We start from the raw sequence: 20961 nt of genomic DNA, 5'->3' as shown, positions 1-20961 counted from the left end.
ATGAGCAGAGGCAGGCAAGACAATAGATGGCCTAAGCAGAGCAGCATTTAACACAGTGCCTTGTGTAATCTTATTGAAAATGTTAACTCTTGTAAATGACTAATGTCAGGCTGGAAAAGTGGTAATAGGTTTAGAGAATTATAATGCCTTAAATTGTAAGGAGGGTCTAATTCAGTGCTATCTGTAACAATCTAGCGGGGACAGCTAAACACAAATGAAATCAGCAGACGATGCTACACTGGGAAGAACAGCACGTGCAAATAAAGGCAGAAGGGCCTAGAGAGATGAGAGAGATTGCCAGGCAATCACAAAATGAGCGTCTAGCTGAAAAAAGGCCAGCTCATCTACTTGAAGGAAGGCGATCCCAGGTATTCCGTAGGTACTTGAGAAACTGTGAAGGTAAAAGAGGCCAAGGGGTGACAGAGAAGAGCCAACGCGAGTCAGTAGCTTGCGATACACCCGGGAAAACAACAGCCACGTAATTTCACAGTTCTAGATTGCAACACATCAGAGATGATAGTCACTTTTCAGCTGTAATAGGGAGATGATAGTTATTTTATTACTTCCAATTCTGGGCAACTCCTGGCCAAAAAGATATTGAAAAAGTAGATGGAGCTGGGTAAAGCAACGTGATAATGAAGGGCTTGAAAGGATGGATTGATAAAGATGGGCTGAGTGATAACAGAAGGTGTGACCATGACACACCCGTGTTTGAAGAGGATAAATGCAGGAGCTTAATCATTAGTAGTATTTGGATTAATCTGAACTAAAGACAATTTCATCTAACTGATCAAGAAATACTTTCTAACTCCGAGGACTTAGTAGATGTGGAATACTTTGCAAAGGGAAGCACAACCTTGAGAATCATTTAAAAGGTGTCTGGACAACAGCCTTAGAAGAACAATGCATCATTGGCCAAGAGAATGGCCGAGGTGCACATAGAAACAAAGCAGATCAGACACGACGCACAGACAATACTAGTCTGGAAAGCAAGATGGGGTTGCCGGCTGCTTGAGGGAGACGGTTGAACCCTCGCTAACAGGGATCGGTACACCTGGGGAGTCACATCACCATGCAGAATGTACAGATACTCACCTGTCTATTGCTGATTTCTTTCCCCAGTTTGTTGCTTTAATCACAGTTAAATTGAACAACATTTTGAGGTTGAAAAGGGAATTACGTGAGAGTGTGATTGTCTGGTAAAAACCGTAACAATCAAACCCAATGAAATGTGAATTTGACAATACATGGATTGTGTAAACTTTGTTGATAGAAAGTCAGTTCATTCATGTGGGGTCAACAGTCCATGGCCAAGAGTAGAAATCACAGGAGAAGAGCAGTCCAGTTGAACATTTAATGTGATCTGCAAATTATTGTGAAGTTTGTGGGTGAGGCTATGCAGACATTCAGCTACCACAGCAATGGGGCCATAAAAGTACCTATATAGACAGATGGAGTTTTAGGCCTGGCCAAACTTAAATGAAGATCACTGCTAGTGTGATCAATCTTCTAAAGTTCGATTTAGCAAGTCTAGTTAAGACTCACTAAATCAAACTCAGAGGGCGCCCTTCCCGGCATCCAGTACTCCTTTGGTGATGAGTAAGGGAAGACGATGCGAATGTTTGCTCCCATTGGCTGTGGGGATGTTGCCAAGCTCGACTTAAGGTAAGCTGACTCCAGCTTCATGTTCTATGTCTCATTGAGACATACAGGGCTAAGTATTCAAAGCTAAGCAAAATGAGTCCTCCTGTACCACAGACCTTACAAACCACACATTTTGTAGCACATACCAGGTTTTAAGAAGTGCAAGAGATGCAAATTCACATTGCGGTACAATCATTGGCAAACAGTGCTAACAGCAAAATAAGAATTTGGCTCTGAGATGCAACATGGAAATTGGGTTTCCAACCGAGTGCATCTCTCTAGTACCGAGAGCTTTGTTCTTTCCTCGACAGAAACTTCATTTTTTCAGTCCTGTCTGTACAAATGGAAAGAGTAGAGACAGTCCCCAGACAGACCCGTACTCAGTTCAGTTCATAGTTCTAAGTGGCTATAATCATTTTCCGGCCTTCTCGGGGCACTCTGCGTGGGTTTAATATGATTCTTCCAGGAACTAGAGATAAATCCATGAAACTGGATATTTTCACTGTGACAAAGGCATGAAATGCATGAACTTTGATCATGGACTGCACGGGGCCCTGTGCGTACAATACAGCTTTTGGTCAGGCTATTCAAGTATGTGCTTTAGCAACACACAGCTCACACGGGCCTACTACATGGGTGCTTCATGCAACTAGCATAATACCCCAAGTATTGTGTAGAACACACTTTTTATCAAGCTACCTCTATCACACTATAAGGATCTCCTCTCCCTACCCCAGAGAGCTCCCTGCATGGAGTCTGATTCCGGGATGGGGGAAGGGTGGGTGTGACTAGTTCTCAGTCCTGAAAATCCAGCACCTTTCACCGTAATATGTACAAAACGATTGCACTGCTGAGCACCAGGAAGTGACTGAATGAGGTTGCTGCAGACCGCTCCGAATGCTCAGATTCACAGCGAGTATTGCTCGTTTCTCTCCTACGGTCACAAGTAGCCTGAGTACAAGACCTGGATACCCCCCCAGAGGTGCATGCTCCTGAGATGCCCAGAAGATGAGCAGGGAGAGCCGGCCGATCTCAGAACACTGGCCAGGCTCTCCCACCAGGCCACGCCGAGGAAACCCTGCCCTGAGCGGAATCCCCCCTCACGTTCTGCAGCCTCAGTGGCCACTGGCTGCTGCTGGATGGAAAGAGGGGCTTGCTTTTCCTGATCCGTTTGGCCGCCGGTGCTGCTGCTTCAAGCCAAAATGTTCAGAGGTCTCCGAGGGGCCCACCTTTTCAAAACAGGCCCCCGATTTTGTGTATCGTAAATTCTGGGGCCAGAATGGAGACGCTTTGTTCCTGGTCTTCACAACTTCTGAGGTCCCACCACGGCAACTGATGCCAGTAGAATTTCAGGTGCTCAGCACCGCTGGACATGATGCCCTCAATCCACCCTGTTCCAAGGATAAGCTTTCTTGGGCAGGCTCCTAGCACGAGGGGCTCTGGCCCAGCATGGGCTCTCCAGCCTATCACCGACTAGTGATTCTGGGAGCCTCCATTGTAGATGCCCAACTTTTGGTGGCCTGGAAGGGACTGGCACAAGATGCTTAGAGCATTGTGGGCACCTCGGATTCAACTGCCCTGGCTCCAGAGGTGCCCACAATGCTCCAAGACTGTGCTCGGATTCAACTGCCTTGGCTAAGATTTTCCAAGGTGACCAGTCGCTATCAGGTCGGAAGTGCCCAGAACTCAAAGCCGCTTCTGAAAATTTGGGCCTACGTGACTGCAGTGGGAACTGTGGCTGCTCAGGGCCCTCTTAGCGAGACCTCACATCATAGATCCAGGGCCTGACTCTAGGCTCCTAAGTCTTAATATTTGGGCCTTAATATCCAGAATACCTTACCAGGGTCTGGGCCGGTGTAGGGCCAGGGAGGCAAGCCCCCAGCTCTGCCCCTTCTGCCTGAGGCCATGCCCCTACAGAAGCCAAGTCCCCCACAACCACAGAGGCAAGCCTTCAGCCCCCCCGTGGGAGGCTCCCCAGCCCGGGAGCACCACAGGGAGGGCAGGCAGCCCCAGCGTCTGGAGCTTCAGCGAGGCTAAAGGCCGGGGCAGCAACACCCCACCCCCAGAATGCCGACTGCTTCAGCACAGCTCTTGGCAGGAGCTCTGCAGAAGCAGTCGGTGTTCTGGGGGCGGAGTGTGGGCGGGGCCATGCCTGGCCATTTGGGAAGGCATTGCCTTGCCCCGCTTCTTCTACGCATCGCCCATGAAGGCCCTGCCTTTGGTTCCTTCTGTCGGTACAGACAGGACGGCCTCCCTGCTCTGGTAGCTGAGCTGGTTGAAAGCGTCCCAGAGGCTCAGCCAGACAAAAACAAGGCACGTGCTATCTGTGCTGAATCAAGGGCTGGCAATTGCCTTGCTGGTCCAGCTGAGTGTTGCATTTCCAAGCAATCTGTAAATTTGCTCTATATTCCCGAGAGTGAAAGCACAGCGTTCCAGTACAGCGCCTCGCTCAGTGAACTCCAACACGCGCTCAGACAACAAGCGTTCTTCCCCTTCCAGACTGGCCGAGTGGGTGGCACCCAGAGCGCACAGGGAAAAGGGGGTGACTTTCCACGGCTTAGCGCTGCCCTTTGGCGCCATGAGGAGTGGATACAGTTGGGGCTGCAGTGCTTATAGCACACCCTCCGGCTCTGCACCTCAAGAACTAAGATGTTTCCAGAAGAGTTTATTCTTCTCTTGGCATTTGAATGTCATTGCACTGAACTTTGCATTGACACTGTCAATATCGTAATTCTCATGCTACCATAACGGGAAAGAGCTCGCTTCAGCCCTGCAGAATTTACAGGCCTGCTCCTGGGACAGGTGGAGGGCCTGCTGCAAAGGACTCTGTGTGTACGGGTTGAACCTCTCTAGTCCGGCACCTGACCAGTTCTGAACCAGGGAATTTTCTGGACCACGGGAGGTCAATACTGTTTGGCAGCATTACCGACACTTCCACTGCGTCCTGGGGTGTTAAAGGACATTGAGGGGTAAATTAGGGCTAAAGAGCAGCACAGAACTCTGAGAGCCAGGACTGGAAATAAACTTTATGGGACTGCGGGAAACTTGGCAACACACATGAAGAGTGGAGATCCAGCTAACTAAAATCATTTCAGAGGATGGATGTTTCCACACCAGACAGTTCTGAACTAGAGAAGTTCAACCTGCATTAGGGAGTGAGGCATGTTACCTCCTAGTGCTCAAACCTACTGAAAAGATAAGGGACCTACTACAGCTGTTAGCTGGGGAGCTCTTAAGCTTACGTGGTAGAGGCCAATATTTTGGAAGCTGAAAAAACAAGTCTAGTGTCTGCAGACATAGTATTGAATACCACAGCTCCACTTGAAGTCAAGCATCTTTCAGGATTGGGCCCCACCCAGCCCACACACTTAAGCAGCTGTCCAGTCAAAAGAGAAATCTCGTTTTCTCAAGTTTGGGGCAGCAAATCAACCTCTCTCCAGTTGAAGGTGCTGCTGCTCTGGGAAGAGCTGTCCAACGCACGTCACAGCAATGGCTCAGCCTGTCCTGTCCTGCTCAGGGTATCCCTGCCCTTCCTGGGCATTTACAAGACAATCGTAAGATTCAGTCATTTTCTTTCCTTTCTAAAAGTATTTGTCTAGTCAATGAATTGGTAACTTTCAAACGGCTTGCTTGTGTAGCGTGGTTTAGATTAGCTTGTGCAGAAGGGACAATTACACAGCTTCATTTACCTTAGCAAGTGGAACAACTTGCTGAACATTTGGGGGCAGATTTCACCTGGTGTCAACTGGCAGAGTTCTAGCAATTTACAAAGCTGAGGATCTGTACCACCCCCTCTCCCTGTTTGGTTTTTTTTTGGTAAAAAGTGCTGATGAAAACTTCTCAGCAGCAGTTGGAAACACTGCAGAAACTATGTCCACAGCTCAGGCATGAAAGCCAGCCAAGGCTAACTAGAATCTTCACTGAGTTCTCCTTTTATTAGTTTAGTCCTCAGATTCAACAATTGTTTTGGGGACAGGACAGCTGACTTTCCCAGAAACCCCAGTGACACACGACTGCTAAAACAATGCAAATGTGGCTGGAACATGGTGTTTTGATCTTTTATATTTTCCTTTCTCGTAGTTCTGAACTACCCTGTGTCTGATCACAAAATCACAGCTCAGACAGCTCGCCAAGCACGTTAGTCGCACACTGTTTTGTCTACTGGCCTGCAGTGGTTAATTCCACACTCTCTGCTGGAGTAATCATTGTCCCAGTCGGTATTTCCTGGGGGGTTTGATGCACCAGGTGACCGGGGTCCAACGCTGTTTGGAAACTCAGATGAAATATGTGAAAAGTCCTGCAAGGGGGAGACAATACAAGGAAAGGAAGGAAAAGTTACAAACAGGCAGACCAGCAGAGGGCCCAGTTAACATTTACAATAAGCATGTCCAAATATACGGCCCAGCTGAGCATTTAAGCATGAGCGTAGCCTCACTGAAATCCAAGGGACATGAGCATGGATTTAAAGAACTGAGTAAGGACCGAAGTGGAATCATTTCACCATGATCCTTGATAGAAAGACTCAATTGAGCAGCATTTACTTCCCCTCTGTGCTCCTCCCCCATGTTTAAAGGGCCTCTCTCTTAGGGAGATCTTGGCAAACAGCCGCAGAATGCGCAAGGGGAGGAAAGTCTTTGCATCAGCATGCTGGCAATCAAAACCATTTCCCCATCTCCAGGGCAGCTCTTTCTGCAGTACTACATTAGACTGTCTTAATGGGCAGTAACGAGGTAAAGAAAATCCACTTAGGTAACCTTCTCTTGCCAACGGTCATGGCTGGCAATTTAACAGCAACTATGGGAGTCCAGATTATCTGAACCCCCATCATGATACTGTGGCTATGTCCATACTACGGGGTTTTCCGGGATACCAAAGGTATTCCAGAAAAACTTAGCCACGTCCAGGAAACACGTCTGCTCTTCCGACATTTTTTGTGGAAGAGCAGAGCTGCTCTTTCGGTAGCCCTGTAAACTTTGTTTCACGAGGAAAGAAGAGCTCTTCCGAAAGAGAAGGTTTTTCCAAAATTTGGCCCAGTGTAGACAGGCCACATTTCAGAAAAGCCTCTTCTGAGAAAACAATCGGAAAAAGGTACGCAAATTACAGAGCGCAATTTGCATACCTTTATCTGAAAAAGAAGTGTAGTGTAGACACAGCCTGTATGCACACAGGTGAGCTAATTAGCAAATGTTAGTGAACAGATATGAACCAAGGAACCAGGCAGCGGCTTGACTGAGAATATGACTTCTCCCCAGCCAGTCGCTTCTGGTATTTAACCTGCTAACAAAATACGTGGAATTAAGTTTTAACAATATCTGTGCCCGACCTAGCCTGACACCCCACTTCAAGCGCTCGCCATATGATCGTCTCTTATCTCCACCATGGGCAGAGAGCTCTCACTGGCTTTAAGCAGTGGCCACCTTGGCCCACCACTCCTGAAGTTATTGTTCTGCAAAGAGTGTTTGGGACCTCGCTCTCTGGGGTGTGATGTCTTTTAAGAGCTGGAGGGAGAATTTTGCTACCACGGTCTATGCCGCATGACACTTTTCGCCACCACTCTCTATGCCAATGTTATCCACTGATGTTTTCTCAAAGCTGGTCCTGAACAGGACGGGCAAGAATCCTGGGGAAAGCCCTGTTCATTGACTACATTGTGTGATAATTTTTGTGAAACGTAGCGAATAAATACACAAGGCCACAAATTGCTCCGTCAGGTCCTCCAGCTGGGAGACTATTGGGGGAAAAGGTTCATCAAATAAGTTATGTGGCAGCTGTGAAATCACAGACGGAGTCCTTCACCAGGAATAGTTCACCCAGCTCTTGTTCCATGGGGGGACCAGAGAAACCTAGACACTAGAGAAGGAGAAGCCCCCTCATCCCTGGCCAGTGCCAGAGTGTGATGTATTCAGAGCCATTGCTCAGCTATCCAAGAGCTGTCTCTCCTCCGGATTTATTTTCTTTAGATCAGAAACCCAGGACTGTCTTCTCCACGGCTATGTCTTCACTGTAGCATTTTTGCGGAAGAAGAAATGCAAATGAAGTGCTCAATAGCATGTCTTGCGCTCTCATTTGCATAATCTCTTCCAATCCGTTTTGTGGGGAAAAAACGCAGTGTAGACGCTGGGCAAAAACCCCCTTTTGCGCAAGATCCCTTATCCCTCAAAAAAGGAGGGATACAGGATGTGGTGCAAAAGGGGTTTCTGCCCTGTCTACACTGCTTCTTTTCCCCCGCAAAAACCTCTTCCGCAAAACGGATCGGAAGAGATTATGCAAATGAGAGCACAAGAAATGCTAATGAGCACTTCATTTGCATTTCCTCTTCCGCAAAAATGCTACAGCGTAGACATAGCTTACATGTGGGCTCGCAGGCCGAGTTTGGACACTGCAAAGGATGGCATGTGTTACAGGAGGGAGGCCTGTGTACAAGCACACAGTACAGGAATGACTTTGCTGCCATGCGAGTCACGTTAAAGCCCGTTTTTCAGTCTTTTAAATCTTCTCTCAAACAAATGATTTCGGTAATTTCCCCATTGGTGGAAAGTCCCTGGAGAATCAATCCGATTCCTTGATGCGCTTGGTTTTTCTCTTTGCATTTTTAAGTTATTTTCTCTTCCCAAATGCTCATCTTTGGGAAAAAACATCCTACATTCAACTCTGTTGCTATCCCAGGAGCTTTCAGACTGTATTTGAGTGCTGTCACACATGTTTTCTGTGCTTGATCCTCCAGGGTACCACCTCAGGTGAACAGAAAGTTTTGCTCCACTCTGCTCAATTCACCTGATGCTCAGTAGGGGGCAGCGTGTCTTGCAAGAGCTTCTACCCGATACATCCTTGACTGCAAAGGGTGTGTAAAAGCACCTGTCCATCGCAGCCAGGGGTGTGAAGGGCAGGTCATGGAGACATACAATGAGAGTCAACAGGATTTATGCGCCTAAGCCGGTTACTCCCTTTCAGACTCCCACCCCAAACTGTCCATCAAGTGAGTCCAATAGCAGCTGGGAGGTAACAGCCTGCGATCATCTCCAGGAGAGCTTCATGGCTAGGGGAGCTGGCGATGAAACACTCACTTGAAGGCACGTCTTTGCCCAAAGGGACAGATTAGCACGGTCACGACCTGGAAAGTCGGCATCGACACCAGGCTCCACCAGCAACACGAGACACTTCAGCCGAGAGCAGCATTTCCCTCTGACCCACGGCGGGCCTAGCCTTAAAAACATGTCCCCCTCCCCCGCAGACTGGGCTTTGGGACCCAGGCCACTCACCTGCTGCCCTGGAGGCGAAGCGTTGAGAGGGGGCTGTACCTGTAGTGCCATGGAAGGAGACAAGATGGCTTGCTGTGGGACCTGCTGCATGCTGAGTGGCTGGTTGAGGAGGGGGCTCTGGGGGTGGTGCAAAGACAGCTGCTGATGGAGAGGAGGGCTGATTTGGAAAGAAGGAGGTGGAGAGGCACTGATGCTGGGCAGCATGGGTTTGGAGCTGAGAGTTCGGGAGAGGCCGGGGTGAGGGTGTCCCCGGTAGCTCTGCAGATCTGATGGGGACAGGAAGGAGCCTAAGCCAGGGTAAGGCGAGGAGGCCTGCGGCGGCATCGTATACATGGGCTGTTTGGGTGGTATCATTTTGGAAGGTTGGTTGGGCTGGGCGCTTTTCGTCTCCCCTTGATCAGCAGAGCCCTGCAAGAAAACAGAGGAGGGGTGAAGAGTGAACATCGTGTTCCAGCGTTGCCTGGTCCCTGCCAGGCACTCTGCCGCCCCCCTCCACACTGAGGATGATGCTCATGATTTTCTGGGTTGTACAGCACCTGGCGCAGTTGGGTCCAGCTTCCTGACTAGGTGCCAGTGTAACCCGTACACCTACTGGGTGTGGTTCACTCTCCCATGCAGTGACACTTAGAACACTTACGGAGAGAGAGAGAGAGAGAGAATGAGTTTGCTCTACAGCCTTAGGCCAGGTGTACACTAAACCCGGAAGGTCAGGTTAAGGTGCACAATTCCAGCACCATCTTCACAATGGGAGGCTGGAGGGAGCAAATGCTCCAGTCAGCTTCCCTTACCCCTCCCAACTGCAAGGAGTACTGGCACCGATGGGAGCCACCTTCAGCGATTGATTTAGCGGGTCTTAACTAGACCCACTAAATCAAACACCAAAAGATCGATCTCCAGCACAGCAAGTGGAGATGAGGCTCTTAGCTTAGAGCCAATTGGCTTTTAGCTCAAGCTGTAGAGGCTCAGGCATTAAGCTCCAGAAGTCCCAGGCTTGGTTCCCTCTATCGGCGTTACACCATGGTAGTACAAACACTTCATAATATGGTAACAACCACAAGCTAAGAGGCAGGTTTAAACATTGTACCCAGTTGCCATGTGGTTCCCACTGGCTCTGTTGTGCTCCCCGCACTGTATTCCTACCTCAAATCTTGTAACAAAAGTCATTTTAGTTTCCCTGACCTGCCCCCTCCCCCACACCTAAAACAACAGCCCCCTCCAACTGGCACCATCACCCACTGCTCTGAGCCCAGCGCTGACTCCCTCCCATTAAAATCCCTCTCTGCCGATTCTCGTCTCCTGTGCAGGCTTTGCCACCAAGCTGCACTGGTAAGACGTTTCTTCCTGCCCTTGCCTGCTCCTTCTGTGCACCCAGCTCAAACCAGCAGGCCGGTAAAAGCAGATCAAGCGCACTATCCGAAGCAGGGACTAGCTCGGCCTGTACACTGGCGCTCTGCGAGGCAGCTCCTCAGAGCGGGTGCCTGTCTTCAGAAAAGGGCGACAGAATCACTTGCTTTCCCAATGGAAACCAGGAGGGTGCTGTGAAATGCCGGCTGTTTGCTCCTGTGCATGCCTGTGACCCTGGCAGGGCTTCCGAAAGTGCACCGCAGCAATGGCCTCCTTTGGGATCAAAGACGGCTACCTGGGCTATTCTCAGGCGTGGCTAGCCGGGTTCTCGTGAGGGCTCTGTGATGTCACTAATAGCTGCTTCCTGCCGTGCAGAGGAGCACTGCCTAACCCGACCTTTACTCACGTCAGGGCTGCCCAGCTGCACACCGATATGCTTGGGAGTAACTGACATTAAAAAAATCTCCCACTCCCCCGTTAACGGTCCACACCCGCCTCCCGGCCAAGAGCAGGAGATTGCAGCAGAGCGTCAGGACGTTTTGTTCCCTGGAACAGACCGAGTCTGTCCTACCTGGGGTGGGTGCTCAGGGCTCCTCAGGGTTGAGCCCAACTGCTGCGGCTGCAGAATCACACCTCAGACACACTCCCCAGGACTTCTGCCATAACCACCAGCCTTCCCCCCCCACAGAACTGCACAGAAACCCGCCTAGTGCTCCACTGCCCTCCGGTGTTCAGTTCACTGCCTTGTCCTGTTGTCGGCTTGGGGCTGGAGCTGCGGGTTTCTCCAGAGAAAGGCCGTTGGACAGATTCCAAAGTTCCTCACCTGAGTCCAAACTGCCCTCACACACAGCCCCTTGGTCTGTCCTGGCTGCTCTTATCCGTTTGACAGTCACGGATGCTACAGTGCGGGTCTGTCCACTGGCTTTGCTCCATGGGCGGCGGGTGATGGAGGCAGGGCAAGACACAGCCTTCCCAAAACTGCCTGCATGCCTGACCGCCGGAGCCTGGGGTCGACGCTGGGGAAGGCTGGGGCTGCGGTGCAGCAGCCTGGCTTCCCCAGTCACCAGGGAGGGATGGCTCGTGGCCAGGAAGGATCAGGCCGAGGTGGGCGGGGCTTGGCTCCAGGGGGGGCAGAAGGGGCGGGGCTTGCCTTGCCCAGCTGGGCTTTCACCTGCCATCCATGCTTTGCTCTCTTGCTGCCTAAGGGCCTTCTGCCCTGTGATTCCGCAGGTCCGTCAGGATGCTGGATCTGGGACATCACGGATCTTCCTCGGTACCTGACAGTGCTGCAGCCAATCTAGGCTCTCACACCTCAGCACAGGAACCAAGGAAGAGGAGCTGGCTTGGGGGGAGAAAGCTTCGACATTCTCCCAGACACCCGCCCAGGCAGGCGCCCAGAAGCCTGCCCTGCTGATTGGGGTTCTGCGATTGATTTCAAATGCCAATGACTAAGCACCCGGGGCACGCTCAGGAACTGCAGAAGTGCAGGGGATGTTCTTACAGGCATGGGAACCTTCCCCAAGATAAACCTGTGTCTGCATGTGACAGTACTGCCCTGGCCAGGGCTGACGGGAGCTTGGCCATGAAGTGTCAGATCAATTACTGCCAGCTCCCAGCATCAGCTGGATCTTGTTCACTCCAGGTTTGGAGGGGATCTCTGGGCACAGGGATGTAGGCCGGAGAGAAAGCTAGGCTGAAGTCTATGTCTTCTCAATAATACACTGACCCTAACATCAGCTTTTAGCTAGCACTTTTCACCACTAGATATCTCAGCCCTCCACAAAAGGGGGGAGTATTATCATCCCCATTGTACAGATGGGGAAACTGAGACACAGGGAAGGGAAATGATTTGCCCAAGGTCATCCAGTGAGCCAGTGATAGAGCGAGGAGTAGCTTGCAGGTCTCCTGAGCACAGTCCAGAGCTCTATCCACTAGACAACACTGCCTCGTGATTTGACTTACCAATTAAACTCAGCCCTAGCAGGAAGGCCAGCTGGGATGATGCAGGGAGAACAGACGTGATCCGGAGCAGGATCGGGTCTCACCTGCAATATCCTCTTCTACCTCCCTCTACTCATTTGCATAGAGCAATTACTAATGTTATCTCGCTGCAAATACCTATTTACTTATCAGAAGCAACAGGCAAGTTTCTAAGGCCCATTCCGGCACAGGCAGGATCTCTGCCTCGAAACGATCTCATTTTCACATTGATTTCCATATGAAACGCGCCCTTTCAAACTCCTGCTCTCTCTGCCCCTCCCGCACACAGCGGTGATTACTGCTTTCTTGCTGTGTGCAGCAGATACTGCGCCGCGGTAGGGAAGGCAGCATGACCAGAACCCCAACCTCAAACCACCCAGGCCAGCGCGTATTAAATCCACGCAGAGCAGTTCCCAGGCTTTTTAAACACTTATGCCAATCAGAGGGACTTCGATTGTTTCCTTTTCCCCCCAGCTCTTAACCGCCAAGTGTGTCTCGGCTGACGGCAGGCTCCTTGGCGCTGGCCGCACACCATGAAGTTGATTGCTACTGCGCTTGTCTATACAGGTTGAACCTCTCTAGTCTGGCAGGGCCACGGACATTGCTGGACCAGAGAGCCCTGGAAGCCCCAGTGCTGGTGGCACCAGTAGAGTGGAGCCCAGGCTGACCCTACGGCTAGCTGCTAGGGGAAATACCTTCCGGCTCCTGCGCACACGCGCACGCACACACCTGAGTGCAATGCCCTTGGAGAATCACGCCACGGAGGCGAGAACGTATGAAGGTATGAAGGAGGCATGAGGAACGCCCCAGCAGCAGGAGATGAACCAAGATCCCAGAAATGTGGCTGCGAATGACCCAGAACCAGAACTTCATGTGTAAGGAAGGAGAAGTCGGGGCTCAAACTATTCTACTTGTTCCTTTCAGAACTGCTGCAGCGAGCCAGGCAGTGCCAGAGCTAGGAAACGCTGAGCCGCGAGGTGCCTGGACAGCCATCGACTCCCAGAACCGAAAGGGTCCGATCCATTTCTCTCCATTCTCCTTCCCTGGCCCTTCCTCCTTCACAGCAGAGGAGGCTGTTTTGATTTTTACTATGGCTGTTGCCATGTGTTATTTACCAGCTCACAGCTGTTACGCACTAATTAGCTCTATCTCAGCACTGCTTGGGGTGGCTCACTGTCCCGTTTTCTAGGAATTCATTCACATTTGCTTTTCACCTCTCCTCCTAACCTAGCCGGGGGAACAGCACCTTCTCCCTCCCTGCAAGTAGTGCAGGCGTCCGTTTCTCTTAGGAAGCCAGGCTGAGCCGCAGACCTATCCACTAGATGACACCAGAGTAAATCTTCCCTGCTCTGGCTCGGCACAGACCCACATGGGAGAGAAGGGAAAGCACTGAGGAGCGGGGAGGAGACATTAGCACACATCTTTCCAGAGACCAAGTACAGGCACTTTCCCCTGCGAAGGTCCAGAGAATCTGCTACCTGCATAGAACTCCCCTCCTGCCAGATCCAGCCCTGTTCAATGGGGCAAGAACAGGGGCAGGACAAAGACAATCTATGCAGTTCCCATGGAACCTCCCACTGTGGTATCTGAGCTCCTGTCACGCCCATATTGGGCCCCGACCTGGTAGGTCACAACCTAGAAGTAATGCTACCTGGCAGGAGGGTGGATTCTCTGTCCCCCTCCCCGCCCCACTTCCATTGATACTGCCTCAAGTTTCACTCAACTGGCTTCTGGAACTGCACCTACAGTCAACCACCCCTTGGCCTGCACCTCGAGTCTACTACCACTTGCCTACATCTAGAGTCTACCACCCCTTGGCCTGTACCTAGAGTCTACCACCCCTTGGCCTGCACCTCGAGTCTACTACCCCTTGGCCTACATCTAGAGTCTACCACCCCTTGGCCTGTACCTAGAGTCTACCACCCCTTGGCCTGTACCTAGAGTCTACCACCCCTTGGCCTGTACCTTGAGTCTACTACCCCTTGGCCTACATCTAGAGTCTACCACTCCTTGGCCTACACCTAGAGTCTACCACCCCTTGGCCTGCACCTCGAGTCTACTACCCCTTGGCCTACATCTAGAGTCTACTACTCCTTGGCCTGCACCTAGAGTCTACCACCCCTTGGCCTTCACCTACAATCTACCACACCTTGGCCTGCACCTTGAGTCTACTACCCTTGGCCTTCACCTACAATCTACCACACCTTGGCCTGCACCTTGAGTCTACTACTCCTTGGTCTGCACCTACAGTCTACCACCCCTTGGCCTATCCAGCCTAGGCCCCAAGAGCACCCAGACTGCACAGAGAGAGAGGGGTGCTACTTGAGGCCTAGGCTGGATGGGCCAAGTGGTACCATGATCCCATGGGGAGTTCTGGTGCAGGAAGAAGTCACCAAACCCTGCAACGTGCCCTAGCAAACCAGACCTTGTTTTGGTGTGTGAAGGGAAAAAACTGGCACTCACACGGCATCGTGCAGGCTCCATCGCGCTGCGGAGCATTTCATTTAGCGCTTCCAGAAGGTATTTAACACTGATATTAGTTTTGATCGCACGATTACAGTGTATTTCTTATACCCTCGCTCATCCCCAGAGAGTTCCACGAGTTCCAGCTAATTCATCATTGCCACATCCATAGAGACTCATGTATGAAACACACTGTCTGTTACCTTGGAAACCAAGCTGGCCCTGTAGGCTGCCAGAGCCTTTAGATACTCCTTCTTCGCCGCTTCTGTTTTCCTCTTGTATGCCTGAAAGGACCAAACAATGAATAATAATTAATAAAGCAAAACAGGGTGCTGTCCGGCACCGCGACATCTCCCCTTCTGCAGACCACTCGTGTCTTCCCTGGGCAGAGGAAAAGGGGGAGGGGCGCTTTAAAATACAGTGTGAAGGAAAAGCTGGCTGTTTACTGAGGTGTGGCTGTCAAAGGCAGGGGCCAGGGGTAGAAACATTTGGCACAAATCCACTCCTAGTTCTGAACACCCTCAAATGCTGGGGAAGCGGGGGTGGAGCTGAACCTTGCTAGGTATTTGCTGGCTCATTACCGTGATATGTGCGGGTCAGGGGTGGCAAAGACGGCCTCTCTCTGGGCACAGTGCACAGAGGTCTGAGGTCAGAGAAGGAAGCTCTGCCAATGGCGCAAATCGACTACCAAACCTAGAATCCCACCAGCGTTCTATGTTGCCCATCTGCCCTCGCCAGAGGCCTGTTTCAGAGGCAGCTGCCATTTCACTCCGATTCACAGCCACCAGGCCTGCAACGCCATGGCAATGTGAATGAATGAGATTTTGCCTATTTCATTGAAATACCCGGTGAAAGTCTTCACGGTGAGAGTGAGCGTCATGGGGCGGGGGGGGGGCGTCCTCTGGCTAGCACTGGTGTGAAATCAAGGGAGTCATTCCATGCTGTTATGAAGAAGGACAGAATCTGGTCCAGGTACTTGAAAACCTACCTACATACTCATCAGCTGTGTCTAGACTGGCAAGTTTTTCTGCAAAAGCTACTGCTTTTGCAGAAAAACTTGCCAGCCGTCTACACTGGCTGCTTGAATTTGCGCAAAAGCACTGACGTTCTACTGTCCGAAATCAGTGCTTCTTTGCGCAAATGCTTTGATGTTCCCATTTGGGCAAAAACCCTTTTCCGGAAATGTTTTTGCACAAAAGGGCCAGTGTAGACAGCTCAGGACTGTTTTGCGCAAATAAGCCCCGGTGGCGAAAATGGCGATCGGGGCTTTCTTGCACAAAACTGCATCTAGATTGGCACAGACGCTTTTCCGCAAAAAAGTGCCAATCTAGACGCTCTTTTCCGAAAATGCTTTTAACGGAAAAACTTTTCCGTTAAAAGCATTTGTGGAAAATCATGCCAGTCTAGACATAGCCATCCAGTATAAGGACGCTTCCCACCACTGCTAGCCCCCAATGACCAAAAATCATGAGTCAGGCCCCTCAAAATCATGAGACTGGGTTTAAAAATCACATTTTCAGAATCTCTACATGTTGGGGTCATTTTTCTTTGCTTTCCGCTTTTGAGTCTTTAAGGCTCCTGTTTTCAAGCTTTCCTCTGCAATCTTCAGAACTAGAAACTTTAGCTAGGTTTTAAAATGAACGCTGTGAATCTCCGGGAACCGGCCTTTGAGAAAAACACTCCTGATCGCAAGAAGCAGCAGCGCTAAGTGGAACGAGCCTGACCTTAGCCAGGGTTGACAATTAGTCTCTCTCTCACAAGAGCAAATGTCTCGCTGCAGCTGTGTTGCACTGGGCTGATTTTCAGCTCTGAATGACACGCATGGATCCTCAGCCTGGAGTCCATCACAGTCCGGCCTCCTGCAGGCCAACTCCTCTGTGGCCCCCAACGACCAAAGTTGAACCAGTTAACATGATCAAGGGAGAAAACGCACGTACTGAAATAAAACATCAACTAATTTCTTGTACAAAACCAAGTGCCTCCTCACACAAGTCACACTAAGTTAATTTCACTTAGGGCCGAGGTGAATACATTGAACTCTGCTTTCAAAAGAACAACTTTACAACAGTCAATGTGCTCAAGTCCAGAGAGAACTGTCATTGCTTTTCGTGTGTGTTTCCATCAAGCCATCAAATAATGTAAACAACTCACTTGTGTGCCTGCCGCGGGGCCACAAGACATAAGAAGCTCCTTTTGCGAGCTATGTGCACCTTGCAAAGGGCACTAAACTATGCAAACTCTGATCACAATCGGCTCACGCAGGGTGTGTCTACACAGGGTGTGTCTGCAAATTGCGTATCTTATTTCGAAACTATTTTGAAATAGCTTATTTTGAAATTTGGCGCGTCTGCACAGTGCCAAATTTCAAAATAATGAACTATTTTGAGCCATCCCTTACTCCTCGTGCAATGAGGTATACTGGGATGGCAAAATAGCATGCCCGTTATTTCAAAAAAATATTTTGAAATAACAGGCGGCTTGTGTAGACGCAGGGTAGCTATTTCAGGACACCTCCGGTATCCCAAAGTAGCTGCACAGTGTACACGTACCCGCACTGTCCTTTACCCAGGCTGCATGGTCAGATCACCATTGGGTTACAAAGGAGTATGTTATGACAGTCCAATGCAAAAAAGTAAAGGAAGTTTTTACCATTGGGTTCATACACATTTCCGAACACCCAGAAGGCAGCTGCCTGGCATGACCCATTGGGTCATGTCTGTCCACACACTGATCTTTTGGGGTATGTCTACACTACCCTCCTAGTTCGAGGAGTAACGGTAGTTCGGAATAGGCACCCTAGTCCGAACTACCTAGTTCGAGCCCCGTGTAGCCGCGCTACACGGGGTTCGAAGCAGCGGGGATTTAAAAATGGCGGCTCCCCGCTTATGCTAATGAAGCCCGGGAAATTCAAATCCCGGGCTTCATTAGCAAGTGCGGTATGCATACATTACCCCGCTAGTTCGAACTAGCGGGGTAGTGTAGACATACCCTTGTTTATTTTACTACATCCAGTCCCTCAGTCTTGGTAGCTACTGCAGTACTATCCCCCGGGCTACAAGTGCTCAGAGAACTGTGGCCACAACAGAACCAGAAAAGCAAAAGGTGTCGGATGTTGCATCAGGCTTTTTCTCTTGTGAGGGCTGTAATTTACAAGCCATACGATTTCTGGCTGGAATGTACAGTCTGAAAACGGGATCATGTCTCTAAGAAGGAACAGTCTGGAAAATGTTGGGCCTGGTTTGAAGTTCTTCCACATGCAAAACTTCCAGTGAAGTGAGTAGGAAGTGAGGGGTTGTTCCAGCCTCACAGATCTCAAGCTCAAGTCAAAATGGCTTCCCAGGACACAATTTCTGGCTTTTCATTTAACAAAAATATGAAACCTGATCCAAAAATGATGTTAAAAGACCATTAGAATGGTCTAAAGTGAGACAAGGAGAATTAAGATTGGCCATGAAAACTTCATTAGCCCCTTAGTAAGGACCCTTAACGATGCAACCATTAGTTACATGATCCATTTGTTCCCCATGATCCCTGCTCAGTGCATGGAGGGGATGGTAGAAGAACAGAAGGATGCTTGCTATTGGTAAGGCACTGACAGCCCTCCGGAAAGGTGCAGTCTTCCCTGACGTCCTGTGTGAGGCCTGGCATAGATATATGGATGCCCAAATGAGATTAGGGAGTTTGCTGCCTTTATTTGCTTTTAACTCGTTTGTGTGCAATATAGATCATACACTCTGCCACTATTGTACGTACTACCTGGCAACCTGAGCAGTAGGTGGTGCTACCAGCCCCACCTGTCTATGCACCATGCTCACCGGCTGTATGTTTAGGTGCACATGCGAGTGTCTAAAGTGGTGCCAGGAAAGACTGTTGCAGCCGGAACACACTGTTTATTATTCATGATGCAGTCACCTATGGCTTCCACTCAGATTCACTACCAAGGGATGGGCATGCAAGATTGGAAGGCAGACATTTTAAAGATCATTTTAAGTGTAAAAGCTGAAACTTGGATGAAAGCTAATCAGAAATTATCTCAGTGCCAGCACGGTTTCTTCATTGCTTTGTCTAAAGGAATACATAATAGTGGGTGTTCGCTTTTAACAATGCTCTTCAACCGACTCTCAGGTGCTGGTATAACAATGGACTATCCATCCCCATCTCTCAGATCAGTACATCACAGCCACCATAACTCCTGGCGATGAATCCAAAGCACATTTATTTTCTTCTCGTGCAGATGTAAAGAACCTCGGACAAGATTTCCTTGGCTTTGGTAGCACAAACTAAAATTGCTCTCAGCTCGAATGCTGCCTGGACACTCGCTCAGAGGCGGTGGATACTACTGCCACGCGCACACACCGAGGAGCTGCGATTTAGTGCTTGGCAGAGCGGAGTGGAAGTTAGAGTTTTTAACTTAAACAAACAGTAAGAAACAAGCGACTACGAAGCCGTGTGCTTGTCACCCCAGTCACTTTGCTGGTGTGCTACAGCCCTTCCCTACCCCCTTCATCCGCCTTTGTCTTTTTAGACTGTAAGTGGTTTGAAGCGGGAACTGTGTCGTCCCTTGCGTTTGGAAAGTGCCACCAATTTGTAGTTGCCACAGCAATCTGTGACACGCTAACTGAACAAAGGGACCTCATGTTAAGAAGCAACGACAGCAGAAGGGAGCTCTGCCCGGGATAAAGGTCGCCTGCTGCTGAACTAGATTTAGGATCCTCTGCTAAGCTGACGTTGCAATGTGGTCTTGGGGCCCACAGTGTGGGGTGCGCTGTTTAAGGGGGTGTCCGCTGGGTCATGATCCCTAAACAGGAAAACAGCTTTGTGGTTAAGCAGGGAATTAAGCAGACTACAAACTATTCCTCCTCAGCCCTGCAGAAGCCCTGTAAGAGATTTTTTTAAAGTAAACAAGCAGGCTGTGTCTACACTGGCATCCCTTCCGGAAAAGGGATGCTAATGTAGCACTTTGGAATAGGCAAATCCGCGGGGGATTTAAATATCCCCCGCGGTATTTGCATTAACACGGCTGCCGCTTTTTTCCGGCTTGGAGATAAGCCGGAGAAAAGCGCCAGTCTAGACGTGATTCTCCGGAAAAGAAAGCCTTTTCCGGAGGATCTCTTATTCCTACTTTCAAGGAAGGCTTTATTTTCCGGAGAATCACGTCTAGACTGGCGCTTTTCTCCGGCTTATCTCCAAGCCGGAAAAAAGCGGCAGCCGTGTTAATGCAAATACCGCGGGGGATATTTAAATCCCCCGCGGATTTGCCTATTCCAAAGTGCTACATTAGCATCCCTTTTCTGGAAGGGATGCCAGTGTAGATACAGCCGCAGTATTTTTCTTTCGACATATTTCCTGTGGCCACACTTGAAATGGTCATTTCCAGGGAGAATTTTCACTTCTGAGCTCATCATCCTCTTCCCGAAGAACGCAAGTGAGGAGGGGGCCTCACCAACATTTCATCTCCTTAATCGAGGCTGAAGTGCACTGATTTCTTAGGGAACAAGACATCTGGAAACTCAGCAGTGATGGCAGCAAGCACAGACGACTATGTCCTGAGAGCCTTCCCTGGGTCTATGCTCTTTCTGAAGCATCCTCCTCCGGGTCCTTCTCGCACAGCAGCCATGTGGGGAGAGAAGGTGGGAGCTGCTTGGTGAGTTATTGCCACGTTCTGGAATCGGAGGCTTGATTTCCACGAGGAGTTTAGCGGGGTGGCCGTGTGAGTCAGAGACTTTAAAAACAACAAGGAGTCCTGTGGCACCATCGAGACTAACCAAAATATACAGAATCACGAGCTCTCGTGGAAGAATCCCAGGCACTGCTCCAAGCTGGGCACCGACAAGCTATGCAGCAGTTCAGCAGAAAAATGTCTAGGGATTCCAGTGGAGGAGAAGCTGGATAGGAGTCAACAGGGCGCCCTTGTAGCCAAGAAGGCTAATGGCATATTGGGGGTGTGATGGCGCGTTGGGGGTCCCCCGTCTCCTGCACCCCGAAATGGCACAAACAGACTGCACCAGCCGGTGGAATAGAGGAAGTTTATTGCCTCTCCAGGATACAGCACAGCACAGATGTAATCTGGTCCCAGAGCTGGGCTAGGATGCCTCTGGGGCCCCCCCTACAGAAAGGATGTGGATGCATTGGAGAGGGTCCAGCAGAGGCAACCAAAATGATTAGGGGGCTGGAGTACATGACTTACGAGGAGAGGCTGAGGGAGTTGGGCTTCTTTAGTCTGCAGAAGAGCAGAGTGAGGGGGGATTTGAGAGCAGCCTTTAACTCCCTG

The 20961-nt window shown here is 50.1% G+C and overlaps 1 protein-coding gene across 6 annotated transcripts in view; it reads right to left on the bottom strand.

Moving 5' to 3' along the window:
- Positions 1-20961, bottom strand: part of TOX2 (TOX high mobility group box family member 2) — a 256019-nt gene that overhangs the window by 5376 nt on the left and 229682 nt on the right. For all 6 annotated transcript variants that reach the window (XM_075901497.1, XM_075901498.1, XM_075901495.1 and 3 more), the window contains 3 exons: positions 14894-14974; positions 8904-9311; positions 5811-5941 (listed from right to left, as the gene is read on the bottom strand). In XM_075901497.1, the coding sequence (XP_075757612.1) occupies positions 5811-5941; positions 8904-9311; positions 14894-14974 (620 nt within the window). The remainder of the gene's footprint in view (positions 1-5810; positions 5942-8903; positions 9312-14893; positions 14975-20961) is intronic.

Source organism: Pelodiscus sinensis, chromosome 18, assembly GCF_049634645.1.
Source record: "Pelodiscus sinensis isolate JC-2024 chromosome 18, ASM4963464v1, whole genome shotgun sequence".
Classification (NCBI taxonomy): Eukaryota; Metazoa; Chordata; order Testudines; family Trionychidae; genus Pelodiscus; species Pelodiscus sinensis.
The sequence above is the reverse complement of the archived record's forward strand: the minus strand, read 5'-3'. Positions and strand labels throughout refer to the sequence as shown.